Source organism: Molossus molossus, unplaced genomic scaffold, assembly GCF_014108415.1.
Source record: "Molossus molossus isolate mMolMol1 unplaced genomic scaffold, mMolMol1.p scaffold_m16_p_14, whole genome shotgun sequence".
Lineage (NCBI taxonomy): Eukaryota > Metazoa > Chordata > Mammalia > Chiroptera > Molossidae > Molossus > Molossus molossus.
The window spans coordinates 5283991-5302397 of NW_023425349.1; the positions used below are offsets into that span (position 1 = coordinate 5283991).

Here is an 18407-nt window from a genome sequence, read left to right on the forward strand (position 1 = left end):
GTCAAGGTCAAGGGCTCAGCACGGGGCCGGGAGTACAGAAGGTGCTCAATAAACGGGAGCGGTTGCCCTGGCCCATTTGCCTCAGTGGTTGGAGTATCGGCCCGCAGACCGAAGAGTCTCAGGTTCGATTCCGGTCAAGGGCACGTACCTCAGTTTTGGTTCAGTTCCCGGCCCTGGTTGGGGTCGTGCAGGAGGCAACTGGTCAATGTATCTCTCTCCATCGATGTTTCTCTCTCCCACTCTCTCCCTCCCTCCCACTCTATCGGAAGATAAATGGAAGAATATCCTCAGGTGAGGATTAAAAAAATTAAATTAAATTAAAAAAAAGAGGGGAGCTGTTATTAAATCTACCAGGAAAGGCATGGGAACTGACCCAGCTCCGAGCGGCCCCTGGAGGCTGCAGAGGAGGAAGGAGGGAGTCTGCTCTAGATGGGAGAACGGAGAACCTGTCCCAGCCCCAGGATGTCCGAGGGCGCCTTCCCCACTCCCCACACGCCCCTCCCCCACCCTCTGGGGAAAGCCAAGGCCCCAGCATGTCTTCTAGATCCCCAGGCAGCGGGAAAAGGGCGCCGTGCGCCTGCAGCAGAGAGGGGAGCCGAGGCGACCCCAGCAGGAAGACGGATGGCGCAGACGTCACAGGTGTGAGAGGCGAGAGCCTGCGGTCTCCATCACTGAGCGGCCTCACCGGGGAGGCGCGAGCCCTGGTGGGCGGGACCCCGGAGCAGGAGAACACGCTTGGAATTCACCAGACCTGCTGGGACGGGGGGTTGGCCGGCATGGCTGGTGGAGCCTGGACCCCGGGTGGTGGATGAGAAGCACCCAGACTCTGCTGTCGTCGTCGGGGCTCGGGGCTGCCCGTGCTGGAGACCCCAGCTTCCTCAGGACCCCTCGAGTCCCCCACACTCAAGAGCCCGAGGCCGGCTAGCTCACCTGTGACTGTTTAAGCTGCAGGAGCTGCAGCAGCTCGTCTTTTTTGTGGTAGTCCTTGGCCCGGGCGTCCGAGAAGACGTAGATGAAGGAGCCAGGGTAGGAGACCTCCACCGCAGCCTTGATGGCCCCCACACTCATCTCGGGGCAGTCACCACCTCCCTGGAGGACGGGGGCGTGTCAGCGGCTGCTGCCCACCTCCTCTAGGCGGGCGCCCCAGAAACACCTCCAAAACCAACAGAAAGGGGGGAATCCCTCTGTCCTGCCCATCCAGGGGTCAGGCCAGGCCCCTGTCACTCCCCTCCTGAGACACCATGCAGCACCCAACCTGCTCAGACTTTGGACAGCATCATTCATTCAATCAGCCATGCAACAGTGACACGGTCCCTCCCGTGGGCTCTGGCATGGGAGGCAGGCACTACATTAATGAGCACAGCATGATGATTTAATTACCACTGTGATGAGTGTTACGAGTGGGGGAGGAGGGTGGGGAGCCACGGGGACATCTGACAGATGCCCCAAAGGAGCCACACGTCAGCCGAGGCTTAGAGGATTGAGGGGAAGAGGTGGGCACTGGGGAAGTATTCAAAGCCACCTGCCCAAATCCTGTGTAGCCTGCCCTGAATGGATCCCAAATACACACACCTTCGCCCCAGACAGGCGCTCTCTGCAGAAGGGAGCCGGCCCTGGTCACCCAGGCTGCCCCCGCCCAGCGGCAGGCCTGCACGAAATGCCCCTCTCCATTCACCCACATTCACCCCTTCTGTCTGGGCCCCCTTCTGGTCCGGGGGAACTGCAGGGAGCTAGACCAACAGGCGGGGTCCCTGCCCTCAGGAAGCTGCTGGTCTCAGTGGGCGGGGCCAGGACAGATGCTGAACCAGGGTGTTCAGTGTGGCAAAGAAGCCCAGGTGGCCATGGGGCGTCGGACTCAGTCTCAGGCCTGGGTTTGGGGTCTGAACTGGACCCTCATGGATCCTCCAGCTACCGCACCATCCACCTTTGGTCCATTCACTACATCATCAGCACCTACTACGCGCCAGGCACAGGGCCTCCTGCAGGGACTTGGTTCACTGAATAAAGGAAGGAACCCCAAGAAACAGAGTCTCCAGGATCCCCAAGCCACAGGATGCAGGCCCTGGGCAGAGCTGGGAGGCAGGTACCGGCGGGGGCTGGAAGCCACCCTCCTGGCCCCTGGGAGGCTCAAAGCCTGGGCCCCTGGCGTGGACGGGGAGAAAGGCCCAGAGCGGCGGCCAGAGGCAGGACAGCCCACCTGCACGTACAGCTCTCTCAGCTCCCTCTGAAACACCGCTGGGTCCGCCGTGAGGGTCACCGGGCCGATGTCTGTGGGAGAGAGAGGGGCCCAGGTGGGCGTGGACTCCCAGGTGCTGGCCTCCGTGGGCCGCAGTTTCACTGGGTGCCACAGCCCACGGTCCGGGCCTCGGAGACCCCAGGAAGCTGTGAGGGAGCAGCTCCCAGACCTGCCGGAGTCCACCCTGGAGGGGAGGTCAGGCCACTTGGCCGCCTGCCCTGCTCCGCACGGCCCAGAGCTCCAGGGGGACACAGAGATGAGACACGGGCGACCCGGCTCCTCCCTCAGAACAGCATGTTCCCCGTCTTTTGTGACTCTGACGCCCCTAGGATCCTCAGTCTACCAGCCCATCGCTCCCATCGCCGGTGGGAAAGAAATTCTGGGAAAACAAAGACACAGAGACTGGAGCAAAGAATGTTTGGACCTCACAGCATCTGCAACACCCCGGTGATCAACAAGAGTAACATCTTCCAGAAGTCCCGCCCGTCTATTAGCTCATTTAAAAGGAGCAGAATTGAATTCCAAAGGTTGACTACACCAAAAGCCACAGAGGATAGAGCCGCGGACCTCACACCCTGCCGGTGGCGATGCGGAATGGCCCAGCCACTGGGGAAGGCGAGTGGAAATTTCCAAAGAGTGAACCAGGCCGCTGCCCTGCGACCGGGTGCTCCGCGTCCCAGGTGTTTACCCGAGAGGAAAGAAAACACGTCCGCGCCAAGACGTGCTGAAATGTCCCTGACAGTTGTACTCGTACGAGCCCAGAGCCAGGGAGACGCCAACTGTCCATCACTGGTGAGTGAATAAACAAACTCTGGTTTATTCACATAATCAAACACGACTCACAGGGAGCAGAACAAGCTACCAATCCAGGCGGCCACGTGGATGGGTCTCGCAGACATCCTGCTGCGAGAGGAGCCAGTCACGGGCATGCACACTATATGGTTCCGTCTGTAGGACGTTCTGGAACAGGCAGAGTTCACCTAAGGTGACAAAATCAGGACAGAGGTTGTCTGGGGGATGGGGAGATGCAAAGGAACCATCTCAGACAGAGATCTGCCATATTGGGACAGGAGTGTGGGTCCCCCCATGGTATCCGTCTGTCAGGGTGAAGAGTGAAGATTTGTGCGTTTCCATGTATGTAAATCTCATCTCCTAAGGAAAGACTATGAAAATGATCCTCAGTGAGTGGGGGGTGGCCGGTGGGAGGAGACAGAAGCAAGAACGACAGCGTTTCCTTGATATTCAGTGACGCTGGGTGATGGGTATGTGGGAATTGATTATACTCTTCTGCTTACTTTGTATATATTTGAAATGTTTCCCACCAAAAAGATTTTTTTTAATGGCAGTAATTGAAAGCCACAGCTAACGTGAGACTGAAACGGGACTAGAGTTTCAACTCGCCCTGTGGCCATGTGGATAACGGGGTGCAGGGCTGAACAGAATCCAATCTCTTTGGAAATTTGTTCATTGGTGTCCTTGGTGAACTCTAGAGATGGACGGATTTTAGTTCGAGAATCCTAAATCCCAGTCACCCTCAAATAATTCCCATCCTCGTTAACTAGGCAGCAGACGGCGACCCTGCCTAGGGAAGGAAGCCCACGGATTAGCCAGTGTTCATCCGCAAGTATCGAGGACGCGTCTACCCCCGCTCGTGGCCGCACACGGAAGCCTCAGCCCCCAGCGGCCCCGCCTGTGTGTTCTGCACTATTCCTCACACCCAGCAGCCCCTTCCTCGCCTGCTCTGACGTCACCCTTCCTGCCCACGGCCCCCTCCCTCTGCGACAACGCCGCAGCCAAACTGCCGGCCTTCGACCTCAGACAGATCCGTTTGCGATCCTGGCTCCATCCTGCACCAGCCGTGGGGCCTCTCAGGGCTGACTTCACTGTCCCGGGCTCAGACCCCCGTCTGTAACCAAGGCGTAGAATACCGTCTGTCCTCGCTGAGAACTCGGGGGAGACAGGCAGGGAAAGGCCGGGCAGAGAGCCTGGCACAAAGCGAAGACTCAGCAATGGGGGCAGGCCCTGCTGACACGAACGTATTATTATTATTTTTTTTATCCTCATCCGAGGACATTCCTGCATTTATCTTCAGATAGAGCAGGAGGGAGAGAGGGAAGGAGAGAGAGCGAAAAACACTGATGTGAGAGAAACACATCGACTGGTTGCCACCCACACAACCCCAACCAGGGCCGGGGACAAACTGCAACCGAGGTACATGCCCTTAGCGGGAACTGAACCCGGGTCTCTCTGGTCTAACTGCTGAGCCAAACCAGCCAGGGCCATGAACGTATTATTTATTGTCCAGGCTCCGGCCAGCAGTGTCATGTGAGGCTGACGGGCAAGGACAGTCTTGCTCCAATATAAGTCCTCGAATTCAATCATTTTACTCAACGTTTGTTATTTCTTTATCACACACATATGCATTGTAAATATATGTATGACATTGGTGATGCATTTACTATGCACTTACTAAGTACCAAGTACTTGTGCTGAGATGCTTCCTGAGTATTAGCTGACTGAATTCTCCCTGCCACCCATAGGTCCAAGTCTTAGGCACATTTTACAGAGACAACAGAAGCCCAGAGAGGTTAAGTAACTTGCCCAAAGTCACACAGCCAGGCAGCAGCAGAACTGGGATCGAAATCTAGGTCTGTACAACTCCAGAATCTGGGCTTTTGATAACTGCTCCCTGTGAACTACACACAGAAATTCCAGACAGGCAGAAAGAGAAGGGAATTCTACCAACCAGAACTCATCATTTTTATTTTTATATATAACCTTCAAAACTCTTGTGCATATTCGTAAACATTAAGTATACCTTCCATGAGTGCAGACTATTACAGACAGAATTTCTATTTAAGTATAAATAACATACTATTTTTAACTCGATTCTTTTCACTGAACAACATATTGTGAGCATCTTTCCAGAAGGTCAACTACTCAGTTCAAAATCATTTTTAATGTCTGCAAAGGATTTGCTTTGTATAAATGTCTAATAATGGACTTGCCCAACCCCATCTCGTTTTGTTTCCAGTTTTTATCATGAACAATGTCACTAAGAACGTCTTTACATACATCACACATAAGCACCACTTTGTTTCCTTGGAGACATTCCTATGAGTAGAATGGCTGGGTCAAAGACAAGGTCATTTGAAAAGACTTTGGATGCAAATTCAGTAACCCTCATAACTGTCTTCCTGTCCACAGATGTTCCTGTCTCTGGCCCGTCTACCAGCCAAGGTAGAGCCACCGCCCTTTTACTGGGATTTGCTCACGTGACCCGGTAAAGCATCAACAGCAACTGCTGTGGCCAGCAAATCGAGTGAGGCGCCCCAGTGTGCCGCTGTGACTGGTTGGCCCTGACCCTACATCACGATCTGTCCTCAACGTCAGTTTACCCCGATGGTTCCCAGTGCTAGACCCGTGCTAGGCTGACCATGTTCTCCCCTCTTTGCAGCAATATGAGAAATAAAGTTGGGAATGTGGGTTATTATAAATGAAACATCTTCCAGTTGGAAGGACACCCCCCCCTTTTACAGTCTGTGTGCTTGCTACTCGGAGAGTTGAGGATTGAGGACTGTACTTTCTTTCGTGGAAGGTCAAGAAGCGTCAAAGGGAGTTGATTCTGGTCGTGGTTCTACTTGGCAAGATAAACTGTTCCTTGACTTGTAAGACACATCATCACTCCCACTCTGCCAGCTGTCACAGGGCCTTCTCTCTGTGTCTGCCTCTGTCTCTTCTTATTAGGACACCAGTCATGTTGGCCCGTTCTATTCTAGTATGACTTCATCTTAATTAGTTACATCTCCGATGGCCCTATTTCCAAATAAGGTCTCACTCTGAGGTTTCGGAAAGGACTTGAATTTTGTGAGAACACTATTCAACTTAGAACAACATCCAAATCCACAGATTTGGCTCCAAAGTCTGTGCCCTATGCCAAAAGCTATATACTGTCTGCAAACACAAGAGTGATGATTGTGATGGTGATGATGGTGACAATGACGGTGATAATAGTGATGATGGTGACGATGATGGTGATGATAGTGATGGTGATGATGATATTGATGATGGTGACGATGGTGATGATGGTGATGATGGTGACAATTGTGATGATAGTGATGAAGATGGTGATGATGGTGACAATGGTGATGATAGTGGTGATGGTGACGATGATGGTAATGATGGTGACGATGATGGTAATGATGGTGATGATGATATTGATGATGGTGATGATGATATTGATGATGGTGATGATGGTGATGATAGTGATGATGATGGTGACAATTGTGATAGTGATGAAGATGGTGATGATGGTGACGATGGTGATGATAGTGATGATGGTGATGGTGATGATGATGGTGATGACAGTGATGATGGTGATGATGATATTGATGATGGTGATGATGGTGACGATGGTGATGATAGTAATGATGGTGATGATGGTGACAATTGTGATAGTGATGAAGATGGTGATGATGGTGACGATGGTGATGATAGTGATGATGGTGATGGTGATGATGATGGTGATGATGACGGTGGTGGTGATGATTATGGTAGTGATGATACTGTTGATGATGGTGATGATGATGACAACAGCTACCATTATTTTAATATTACTAAACACCAAGTTTTGTTCTATGCACTTAGCATACATTCACTCAGAAAAAACTCACAGCTATCTGTGAAGTCTACTATTTAGTATCTCCATACCCTAGATGCAAATCTATGGCTCAGGGAGGTAAAACAATCTGCCAAGGTCTTGCAACAGGAAAGCAGCAGAGATGGGATTCATACCTGGGTTCGTCTAACCCCAGATCCAAGTTTTCCACTACCCACGAAGCTACAGATGCTTGGAACCTGTCTCCCAGTCCCTCATTCCCGATTCTGCAGGGGGAGGGAGGTTCGTTACTGAAGGTGGGGACATGCCAAACAGCTGGGCAGATGGGCATGCAGTCCCTCAGAGCAGAGCCCGCCAGCCACAGGGATGATTCGATCCGTGACCTGACCACTTGTGCCGAGCCTTGAGCATATGAGCCCCAGAAGCCAGCCTGGAATCATCTCTTCATACTCCGACTTCTTTCATTTGACAAGAGGAGGGTGTGGAACCCCGGGGACATGTGAGGAGCACGCAGGGGCGGAAGGCCCCGGCCCTGCACCCAGGGGGTGCTCCAGCACCTCCCCCAGCCTCGTGTGTCCCAGTCGTCAGTCAAGGCCACAGCCAGGCACTAGGGGTCCAGTCTCAGAAAGACATCACTTCAGGGACTCTTCCTGGGGCCTGCCCTCCCCCACTTCTCAAAAGTGAGGCTTGAATCTGGCGCCGACCCTGGACGCGACATTCTCCCTTCCCACTGCAGGGGGCCCCAGCGGGATCCCACAATCTGCCACCGCTGTGGACAAGTCGCGTTCCCTCTCTGGGACTCCGTTCTCCCATTTCTAAGACAGGGGCTGGAGAAAATGAAGTCCAGCAGCTTCTAGACAGCTGATGTTCCCAAGCACAGGTCTGGGTGTGTCCCTTGACGGCACCTCCCAAAGACAGACCTGGTAGGGCAGGAACCCACAGGCCAGGTGGCTCTGTCCAAAGAGTCAAAGTGGCCCCAGAACCTTCCTCGGCCTCCTCTTTGGTGTCCAGGAGTCTGGAACCCGAGTCTTTGAGGCCTCCTCGTGAGGGTCTCTGGCCCTGAACAGCCACTGGAGGCTGGCTCTGCCCAGAGCGTCCACATCGGCCAACCCTCCCTGTCTTCCAGATGTTCGGATCCACATTCCTGCCGTCCCTCTGCCCACCTCCTCATCCCGCTGGGACCCTCTCCCACCCATCCAACTCCTTTCCACCTAATTCAAACGTCCCTCCCGTCCCCACCTCTCAGGGCAGCCTGGGCCTCTTTGGAACTTGGACTGCGTTGTGGTCAATGAACTTGACCCTTGGCTGTGGGCCTGGCTACACTGCAGATGCCACCGCAAGCTGGCACCCTGCCTGGCCCACAGTAACCCTCGAGAATCAAACACTGAGTAAGTGAATGATGGGTCTGTGGGGGATCCATTCGGAGCAGACTCACGCTGTGAAGTCGAACCAGCACACCTAGCCCACGCCAGCCCCTTCGGGCAGCCTCCACCTCAGACCCCCTGCCTCCTTACCTCCGTGCTCCTCCCAAAGGCACGCTGGTCTCTCCTCGCCACCCTGCCCTGCACAGACTCACCCTGAAGGCCCAGGCAGGAATGCTGCCCTCTGATGAGCTGTCATCAATGGTACGCACAGACGTGCCCAAACCAACTCACGGCTCAGACCTCCCAGCCTCCAAGGAGAGGAACATGGGGGCCAGGCCAAGCGGCTGGACTCTCCCCCTCAGAGCAAGACCGATCGTGTCTGCTTCATGGTGCGTGCTGGTTAATAGCGATGTTACAGTAAACACACGCACACCCCCCACAGAGCACGCGTCCAGAAGCCCAGCCGCCCCAGCTCCCAGGCAGCCCTGTCACTGAACACTCCGCCCTGCCTGCCGGCATCCACGCCCTGGCCAGGGAAAACCACTGAGCAACGCTGCCGGTGTGCCCGGGGACCCAGAGAAGATGCTCAGACTCCCCCACAATCAAGCATATGCAAATTGACCTGGGTCGCCATTTCTCACCTAGCAAATTAGCCAGAAAGGGAAGAGTGAGGTCCCGAGGCCAGCCAGGGTGTGGGGAAAGGCAGTCCCACACTGTTGGCAGGGGGGCGAGATGGTACCGCACGCTTGGGGGACAGTTGGCCGGTATCTATCAAAACTGAAAATGATCAGAGGCTTTCCTAGGGAAACTGCATTTCTGGGACCCTATCCTATCGATCCGTTTGCAAATGTGAATGTGTTTATTATAAACTAACGGAAAGCCACAGTAGGGGAACGGCTGGACGAATCAAGATAAGGCTAAGACAGACGGAGGTCCCGTCTGCAGCATCTTCTGTAGCCATTAAAAACACGGGGGCGGGTCTCTGGGTCCTGACAGGGAAGAGGTCCCGCCACATCGCGTGGGGAGGTGGGGACAAGCTGCAAACAATAAGCACAGGTCAATCCCTTTTCTACATCATAGAAAAGTGTGTGTGTGTGTATGCAAGTGAGGTGCACACACGGTCTGGGGGGAAACAGACTTCGTCAAAGCTGTTTGCATCCCTTTAGAGTAGAACGACTGGAATATTTTACAAACATAATAATTTTGCAAGATTGGAGGGAAACTTCATTTAGGTTATTAACGGAACGAGCTAAGCCCTGATACTAAAACGACAAAGAACACAGAGAGAGACTATCACTTACTGATCATACATCATGAAACAAAATGTAAAACTCCTAAAACAAAACACTGGCAGATAGAATCCAGCTGTATCTTAAAGCAGCATCCACCATGACCCAGCAGGGCTTTACAAAAGGAATGTGGGAAGAGCCCAAAAGGGCCCAGCCGGTGTGGCTCAGTGGCTGAGCGCCAATCCGTGCACCAAGAGGTCGCGGGTTCGATTCCCGGTGAGGACACATGCCTGGGTTTCGGGCTTGATCTCTTGGGGGGGGCGTGTGCAGGAGGCAGATTGATGTTGATGTCTCCATCTCATCGATGTTTCTGTCTCTCTTTCTCTCTCCCTCTCTTTAAAATCAATAAAAACATACAAGAAAAAAAAGAGTTCAAAAAGAAGGAACCCCATCCACAGGTCAGCCGGAGACATCTCAACAAAGCCAGGATGTCACCGGCTAACATTCAGCACTCATCCTCGGTGGAGTGTTTTATTTTCTGTTTTGGGGGTGTTTTCGTTTTGGTTTACCATCAGTAAATTAGGCTTGAAAGCATCTCCTTCACCCGGTGGGGAAGACCACAAACAAGAGCCAGCATCAACGACAGGGTGCGGTCACAAGCAGACGCCAGGGGCGTCCCCAGAGCTCAGCTGGTGAACACCAGGACACGTCTCAAACAAGGGAAATCTTTGAGAAGGAGGAGACAGCAGTATAATTTGGACAGGCTGTGCCTGTCCACCTAGAAAACACAAGACATTACACAGAAAAAAAACAGAACAAGGAAAAAAAAAAAAAAACTTCAGTAAGAAAGTTGGAAGCAAAATGAATATATGAAAATGAATTGCTTTCCAACATACTAGCAATGCTCATTTGTGAAAAATGTAATGGAAAAGAAATCCGTGGTCAAAATAGTAACAGAAAACAAACTATTTAGAAATGATTTTAAAAAGAAATGGGGGGGGGGGGACCTATAAATCTTTACCAAGAGAAGCAAAATCTGTGAATAAAGGAAGAGGCATGTGTTCTAGATGGAAACAATAAAAATATTTTTAAAGTGATAAGTCTTCCCCTAATCAAGATTGAACACAACTCCAAGCAAAAGCACAGTAAGAATGTTTTTTGCAAGGTGATTGAGTTTTTCTATTTTTTACTGGAAAGAAGACATGTTCAAGGCTATTTTGAAAATGAAGATGATGAATAAAAAGAACATCAGTGTGGTGCTGGCCCCGGCGACTGGAAACGAGTAGTCTTCACACGAAAGGCAACGGAACTATGCTCCACTCAGGGAAGCGGCTCCCCGGCGGGTGGGAGCTGACAGCGCTCAAACCAACAGACATGTAGGCTGGAAGGGAACAATGACGTGACTGATGGATGGCAAAAGGGGAGCCAAGTCGCTCACTGTTGGGATGGGAGGTTATAGATAAGCAAGGGCAGAAGGTTAGAATAATCCCCACAGTCATAAATCAGAGCTGGAGACATCGGCATGAACTCGTGTTATGGATACAGCTTAACATGGATACAAATGGTTACATATAGAAATACTTACAGATATAGGTATAGACACACGTTAGAGAGACAATATCTATCCCCCTTACTCTGTCAGCCAAGGTTCTAAAACAATGACACCCTGGTAGCAACTGGCACTTCCAGCACTCAGATCCTAGTTTCTTTTTTTTTTTTTCTTTTTATCCTCACCCGAGGCTATTTTTTTCATTTATCATTAGATAGAGTGGGAGGGAGGAAGAGAGAGAAAGAAACATCGATGCAAGAGAGACACATTAACTGGTTGCCACCCACACAACCCAACCAGGACTGGGGACGAACCACAACTGGTACGTGCCCTTGACCGGAATCGAACCTGCAACCACGGGCCAAAGTTCTAACTGGTGCCAAACCAGACAGGGCTCTTTTTTTTTTTTTTCCTTTATTGATTTTGGAGAGAGGAAGGAAGGGGGAGAGAGACATAGAAATATCAATGAGAGAGAACATCGATTGGCCACCTTCTGCATGCCCCCCACTGGGGATCGGGCCCACAACCTGGGCATGTGCCCTGATAGGGAATCGAACCGGTGACCTCTTGTGCATGGGTCCACACTCAACCACTGAGCCACACCAGCCGGACTCAGATCCTAGTTTCAAATACATTCTTCAGTAAAAGGAACCATGATGCCTTAAAGAAACTGCTAATTCTAGGAACAACTAGTAGTGCTAGAAAGTAAGAAAATGCTTTAAAAAATTATACAACAATGGGGGTATGTCAAAGGCACACCGGAGCCAACGGGAAGAGCTTCCAATGACCACGGGTAGAAAATTTTGAGCAACTAAGTAAATAAAGTAGCATTCGATTATAGCCCAAAGTAGAAAATAAATATCCATGGTCCATGGCGAATAAATAAATAAACAAACGGCAGAAGAGACAAGCCTCTCATGCAGAAGAATTGCAAATGATTTCTACACACACTTCCCAGCTGGGGCCGCCCTTCGAGCCTTTCTTCCGAAGAGGACCGGGCGGAAAGGGACAAAGACAAGTAACTTCACAGCAGAGACGCCTGATGACCTCGGCCAGGCGATCAAGGTCAACATCCTCCCATTACCCAGTCGAACTGGAGAAAAGCATCAGAGAAATCACAGCTCAGACAAAATATCAGAGCAATCCTGGTCAAGGTCATCAAAAACAAAGTCTGAGAAACTGTCACAACCAAGAGGAGCCCTAGAGGACATGACAACTAAATGTCATGTGGGACCCTGGATGGGATCCTGAAACAGAAAAAATGAAAGAAATGTAAATAAAAAAAGGACTTTAGTTACTAATATATATATATATCCTTTAATTGTGATAAATATACCATAATAACATAGGATATTCATAATAGGAAAAACTGGCTGTTGGGTATCTGGGATCTTTCTGTACTATCTTTGCAATAATTCTATAACTCTAAAGCTGTTCTAAAATTTAAAGTTTATTAAATTATTTTTTTCAATTTATTTAATTTTTTTGTTAATCCTCACCCAAGGATATTTTTCTATTAATTTTTTAGATAGAGTGGAAAGAATGGAGGGGGAAAGAAAGAAAGAGAAACATCGATGTGAAAGAGACACATCGATCAGTTGCCTCCCACACAACCCCAACGGGAGCTGGGGATCGAACACGCAACTGAGGTATGCGCCCTTGACCGGGAATTGAAGCTGACACTCTTTGGTCTGAAAGCTGATGCTCTAACAACTGAGCCAAACCAGGCAGGGCTTTATTAAATGTTTTAAACCGTCAACTGATGGCTGGATAAAGCTAGGAGAAAGAAGGAAATCCTGCTGTCTGCGACCACCTGCATGGCGTTAAGTTCAGCAAAATAAGCAGACAGAGAAGACAAATACTCTGTGACCTCACTTCTCTGTGGAATCTAAAAACACCAGACTCAGAAACAGCACTGGTGTTTCCCGGGGTGGGGGTGGGGTGGGGAAATGTCAGTCAAAGGTACAAACTTCCAGTATACGATCAGTAAGTTCTGGGATTGACTGTACATCGTGGTGATTATAGTTAATGATACTATCCTTGAATGTTGCCAAGAGAGTAGATCTGAAATGTTCTCACCATGAAAAAGAAATAATTACGTGGCGGTGGAGATGTACGCTATGGTGGTCATCATTCTGCACGTTATAAGCCTATCGAGTCCACATTTGTAGACTTTGAACAAACCCAGTAGTATGTGGCAATTATATCTCAATGAAGCTGGGGAAAATTTAAGAAAAAAGAATACAAGGAAGGGTTTGCTCTATTAGTAGATATTATAAAGCCAAATAATGACTATAATATGCTCCCGGCAGAAGAATTATCACACAATGGAACAGAATAGAAAGCCCAGATAACTTCTTGATAGACAGGCCCCAGCTTGGTAGCTCAGTTGGTTGGAGCGTGGTCCCATGCACCCAAAGGCTACGGGTTTGACCCTCAGTTGGGGTGCATGTGGGAGGCAACCAGTCAGTGTTTCTCATATCAATGTTTCTCTCTGTCTCTGTCTCTGCCCCCTTCTCTAAACTTAATAAAAACATATCCTAAGATGAGGATTAAAAAGAGAATTCAGCTCTGGTTGGTTTGGCCTCAGTGGTTAGAGCATTAGCCTGAGGACCAAAAGGTCTTGTGTTCTATTCCTAGTCAAGGACACATACCTGGGTTGCAGGTTCGATCTCTGGCCCTGGTCAGGTTCGTGTGGGAGGCAACCATTGGATGTGACTCTCTCACATCAATGTTTCTCTCTCTCTCCCGCCCTCCCTCCTGACCTCCCTTCTACTCTATCTAAAAGTCGATGGAAAAATATACTCTGGTGAGGATTAACAAAAAAATAAAAAGAGAACTTGTCATTTAAAAAATATTCTTAATAGATAAAGTGATCTGGGATAAAGGCAGAATCCAAATGAATGAAAAAGGAAGGATTCTTCAACAAAATGTATCTGACCAATTAATTATCCTATTCTAAAACAATCACATCAGAATATTGTTTACACCATGCACCAACTTTTTTAAATTCCCAGTTAAAGAATTAAATATAACAAGAAAAAGAGAAAACAAATTTAAAAACCTAGAACATGTACCTGATTTTGTGATAGGAAAAAAAAAAAAAAACTTTCTAGGATGAACGTGGTGAAATTACAAAAGGGAAAAGTCGGCAGATTTCACTATACTTAAAACTTAAAATATAAACATTTAAAACTTCAGAACACTTGAATGACAAACAATACTAAAAAGCCAACAACCAGGAAAAACATAAACCACATTTAAAAAAAAAAACAGTTAATATCATACTGACTAGTAAGAAAATCACTAAAACCCCCAAGGGAAAATGAGCAAAGGAACTCACATTTACAAAAGAAGAAACTCACACCAAACACAATCTCGTGACACTTGAAAACACACTGAACCTCACCAGCAATTAAAACAGGAAGACACCATTTTCCATGTTTGAAATTAGGGGGAAAATATTTTAATCCTAATTCCCAGTATCAGGGCCAGTTTCTCTGAAATGTCCCCTCTAATGCTTCTGGTGGAAGTTTAAACTCCCAAAACATTTTGCAAAGCAATCTGAAGAGTCGCCCACCCACTCTGTGTGTTTAAAATGTCCTAAGAATTTCACTTTAAGAAACTTAATCCTACAAAAAAAAAACAATCAGAGATACAAAGATTTATACATGGACGTAAATCTCCACTGAGCCTATTTTAATAGAGAAAGACTGAAAACAATCTGTTTTCAGCCAAAATGAAACCATTAGCAAAATTCTAACTTTCTGGTTTGGGAACATTCCACTTTTTTTTTTTTTTTTTTTTTTCATTTAAACATTTTATAAAGTCTTTCCAAAGCACAGGTCCTGGTTTATCTCCAAGCAAAGGCAGTCCAGACCCACTGATATCTTAGCAGACAGGTCTTTGAGGTTTAGGGCAGGCTCCCTTTAAGAAGCAACCCCCCACCCCCACCCCCCAGCATGCAGCCCTGGGGGGCCTGAACCCTCAGCTAAAACTGGTTCTCAAGCTCCTCTCCCACCAAAGGGATTCCATTGGCCAATTCAAAAGAAACAGCTAAACCTAAGCCACAGCTCCAATCCCTGCTCAGAACCCTCCTGTGGCTGCTCACAGCCCATAGAAGGAAATCAAAGTGCTCCTCAGCCCCAAGCCATAGCCCAGTCCCATCTGGCCTCTGCCCACTTTCCCATTGCAGCCCTCCTACGCCCGGGCTGCCCCACACCTGTCCCTCCATGTCAGCCACCACCCAGCCAGCTCAGGATGCTCGCTGCGTCCCCAGCACCCAGCGTGGCCGGGAAACGCTCCAAAGCTGACCCACATTCACTCCTGCTCCAGGGCGGCTTCCTGGGGCCCTCAGTCCCCTCGCTCGCTGACCCAGTCAGGAGTTGGCACCTGAGCTGGCATGGGACACTTCCTGCTCTCCTGCCCCGTCTCCCGCAGGCTGTGGCTCTTCAGTGTGAGCCCTGTCTCCCGCACGCTGGGAGCCTCACCCGGCTGTGCACACAGCAGGGGCTCAATCAACGATGAGGTCCCCTCCACACCTGGACCTGCGGGTGTCTGTGGGGAGGGTGGTTTGGGGAACAGAGGAGGAGGGCTGGGTCTTCTGCTTCACAGCAGATGGAGTGAAGGAGGCTGGAGAGCCGTGCACCTGCTCAACACCCAGAGAGGACAGGAAAGGTTGAAGACAGCAGGGGTGCTTGGGGCAGCTGGTGGCCAGAGGGGGCAGCGAAGACAGCCCCCCGGAGCCCCAGCCTGGGCCCGGGACAGGCTGTCTGATTCCAACAGGCTGTCCCCCTGCTCCGCAACTGCGGCCCAGCATTTCAGAGACAAATTACATCAGCCTCGCAGGTGGCCTTGGGGAAGTCCCATCTGTGTCCTGGGCCTCAGTTTCTCCAACTGGAAGAGAAGGGGTGGATTCATGGTCTCTCAGCTCTCTCAGTGTGGTGTCACTGGAAGTCCAAGAATGATCCAGAAAGAGAGAGAGAGAGTTGGGAGTAGAGAATGTGACCTGTGTCTGAGCTGAAGCCCCAGGACACACCTCACATCTTCACAACCCCCCAACCTTGTTGCCCCCAGATCCGGAGGTGGGAGCTGTCCTTTCGATATTCCCAGTGATATCTTTCTAGCTCTCAGGCTCTGAGCTCTGGGCTCTGGGCTTCAGGACCCTACGGAAGCCGGGACCCCTGGAGCTGAGGGACCTCCGCTCAGCCTGAGGACTGAAGGGTTGTGTCCCGCCCCTGCCGCCTGCATGGCTGCCGTTTGTCCGATGTCTGGAACGGTGTTGTGATTGATAAAGGCAAGTCCTTCTAAGAGGGCTGGCTGTCTCATACAGCCCTGGCCACCGTCTATTTTCTCAGCACAAGAACACCTCTCAGTACAGTTTTGCAACGAATCTGCCATTTAATTTAATTTAATTTAATTTTTTTGCGGGGGCTTTATAAAGCTCTCCTTCTGGAGAGAAAGGTGGATAGATGGTGAGACTTGATAGGCAAACAGTAAAATATTAATTGTGGGATCTAGCAGGTGAGCAGACAGGTATTCAGCGCCCCCTCCCCCCCTCCCGGAATTGTGCTGTAAGTCCGAATGTTTCTAATTAACAACTGCTGGGGAAAGCAGTCCTGTTACTCAGAACAAGGTGGGAATCATTCTCAGCAGCTATTTCTCCTGCAATCCCCCACAGCCGGTCTCCCCGCGGCCCTTTCCAAAGGCATGTTCCTCGCACAGCTGAAAGTTAGGGGCTGCAGGAGAGGTTTTGGGGGGTGGGTACCGGCAGAGAACGGGCGGTGGGGACGACCTGGCTCCTGGGGAGCTGCTGTTTCTCTTGGGAGGACGGGCGAGGGGGCACAGAACACTCTAACCCTGATTTTCAAGGCAGCGACCCGGAGGAGTGATTCCACCCACCTTTGCAATGAGTTCACCTGCCTTTGCGGCTCTTCGGGTCCCCGAAGCCCACGCTGGGAGCGAACTCGAAGCATTAACCACAGTAAACACGCGAACCCCGCAAAGGCTCATGGCGTGCCAGGCTCCGGTCACCATGCCCCCTTTCAACGTCTCGGCGAGCTTTGGGGGCAGCTCTCACCCCAGTTCATTACCGAGCAAAGTGAGGCTCAGAAGTGGCTGCACAGCATTTGAACGCAGCGCACCCCCAGTTCTCTGTCGCTCGCCTGACCTTGCAAGACGGAAGGCGCGGGAGAGGGGACAGCAGGTGCCCGGGAAGGGAGGGAGGAGAAAAGGAAGGAAGGGGAAAGGGAAGGGAGGGGCGGCTGTGAGGCCCGCTCCAGGTGCCCTGGGTGGGGCAGCGCACGTGTGGAAAAGGCCCGGCCCGGCCTCGCGCAGCCCTGGGCGGCCACCTGCACCCAGGTCGCACTCGCGGGCGGGCGGGTAAGCGCTGCTCCAGGGCGCGGGACGGGGACGCTGGTGGGGCGCCACCTGGGTCACAGACGGGCACCAGCGGGACGCTACCTGGGTCGTGGAACGGCACCAGCGCGTAGTTGGCGATGGCCTGGCTGTGGTGGCTCAGGCTGCGCTCCAGAATGCGCGAGGCGCCGTCCATCACCTGCATCAGGTCGTCCCACATAGAGCCGGTGACATCGAAGACGATGGCCAGGGTGGCGTCCCCCGTGGTCGGGGACAGCGCCGTCCCGGGAGCGCGGGCCGCCGCCGCCGCGGCGACCGCCAGCAGCAGCCGCAAGGGCAGCGCCCCGGGCATCGTGCTGAGCGCGGCCGACCGGCTGCAGCAGCTGCGGCGGAGGCGCAGGGCGTGCGAGCGCGACCGTCCGGGTGCTCAGCGGCCGCCCAGTGCGCGGCTGTGGCGCGGCGTCTCGCTCCGTCGGGCCGCGGCCGGTGCGCTCGGGACAGGGGCTCGCGGCGGGGTCCCCCTACTGGGAGTCCGAGGCGGGTCCTAGAGCCCACCCCGTTCGGGGTCACGGCCCGCCTCCTCCGCTCCTGCTGCGGTGACTCAAACTTTCCCGGCCCCCGCGGCTCGCCAGTCCAGACCCGAGGTTAGGGGAGGACGCGGGGCGGACCGCAGAAGGCAGCTGGGGCGGCGGCCAAGGCGGGAGGGATGGGGAAGCACGGGACGCAAGCGACACCTGCGCCTTCCGGCACGCGCCCTGCAGCGGGTGGGGAGCGGGATGGGGGTGTCCTGGAGGTCTGGCCACAGCGAAGCTGGTTTTGTTGCTCCCTCCACCCAGCCCCCTAAATGCCCCACCCCACCCCACTCATGAATTCCAATGCGTTTTCTTTCTGCACGGACCTGTGCTTCCGTTATTATAATTGTTACTGTTATTTATCATCAAGCACCGTAAGTTGAGCACCTACTATGTGCTAAGCGTTTTCATGTGGTGATTTCCTCCAATGCTCACTGCAACCCTAGAGGAAGGCGCCAACACAAAACCCATTCTACAGATAA

General features: G+C 51.6%; 1 protein-coding gene across 1 annotated transcript in view; it reads right to left on the minus strand.

Annotated features, from left to right (window-relative positions):
• HMCN2 (hemicentin 2) overlaps positions 1-17705 on the minus strand; it is a 143752-nt gene extending 126047 nt beyond the window's left edge. The window contains exons 1-3 of the mRNA XM_036261616.1: positions 17459-17705; positions 2198-2268; positions 931-1089 (exon numbers count right to left, since the gene is read on the minus strand). Of these exons, the coding sequence (XP_036117509.1) occupies positions 931-1089; positions 2198-2268; positions 17459-17705 (477 nt within the window). The remainder of the gene's footprint in view (positions 1-930; positions 1090-2197; positions 2269-17458) is intronic.
• Positions 17706-18407: the final 702 nt, after the last annotated feature.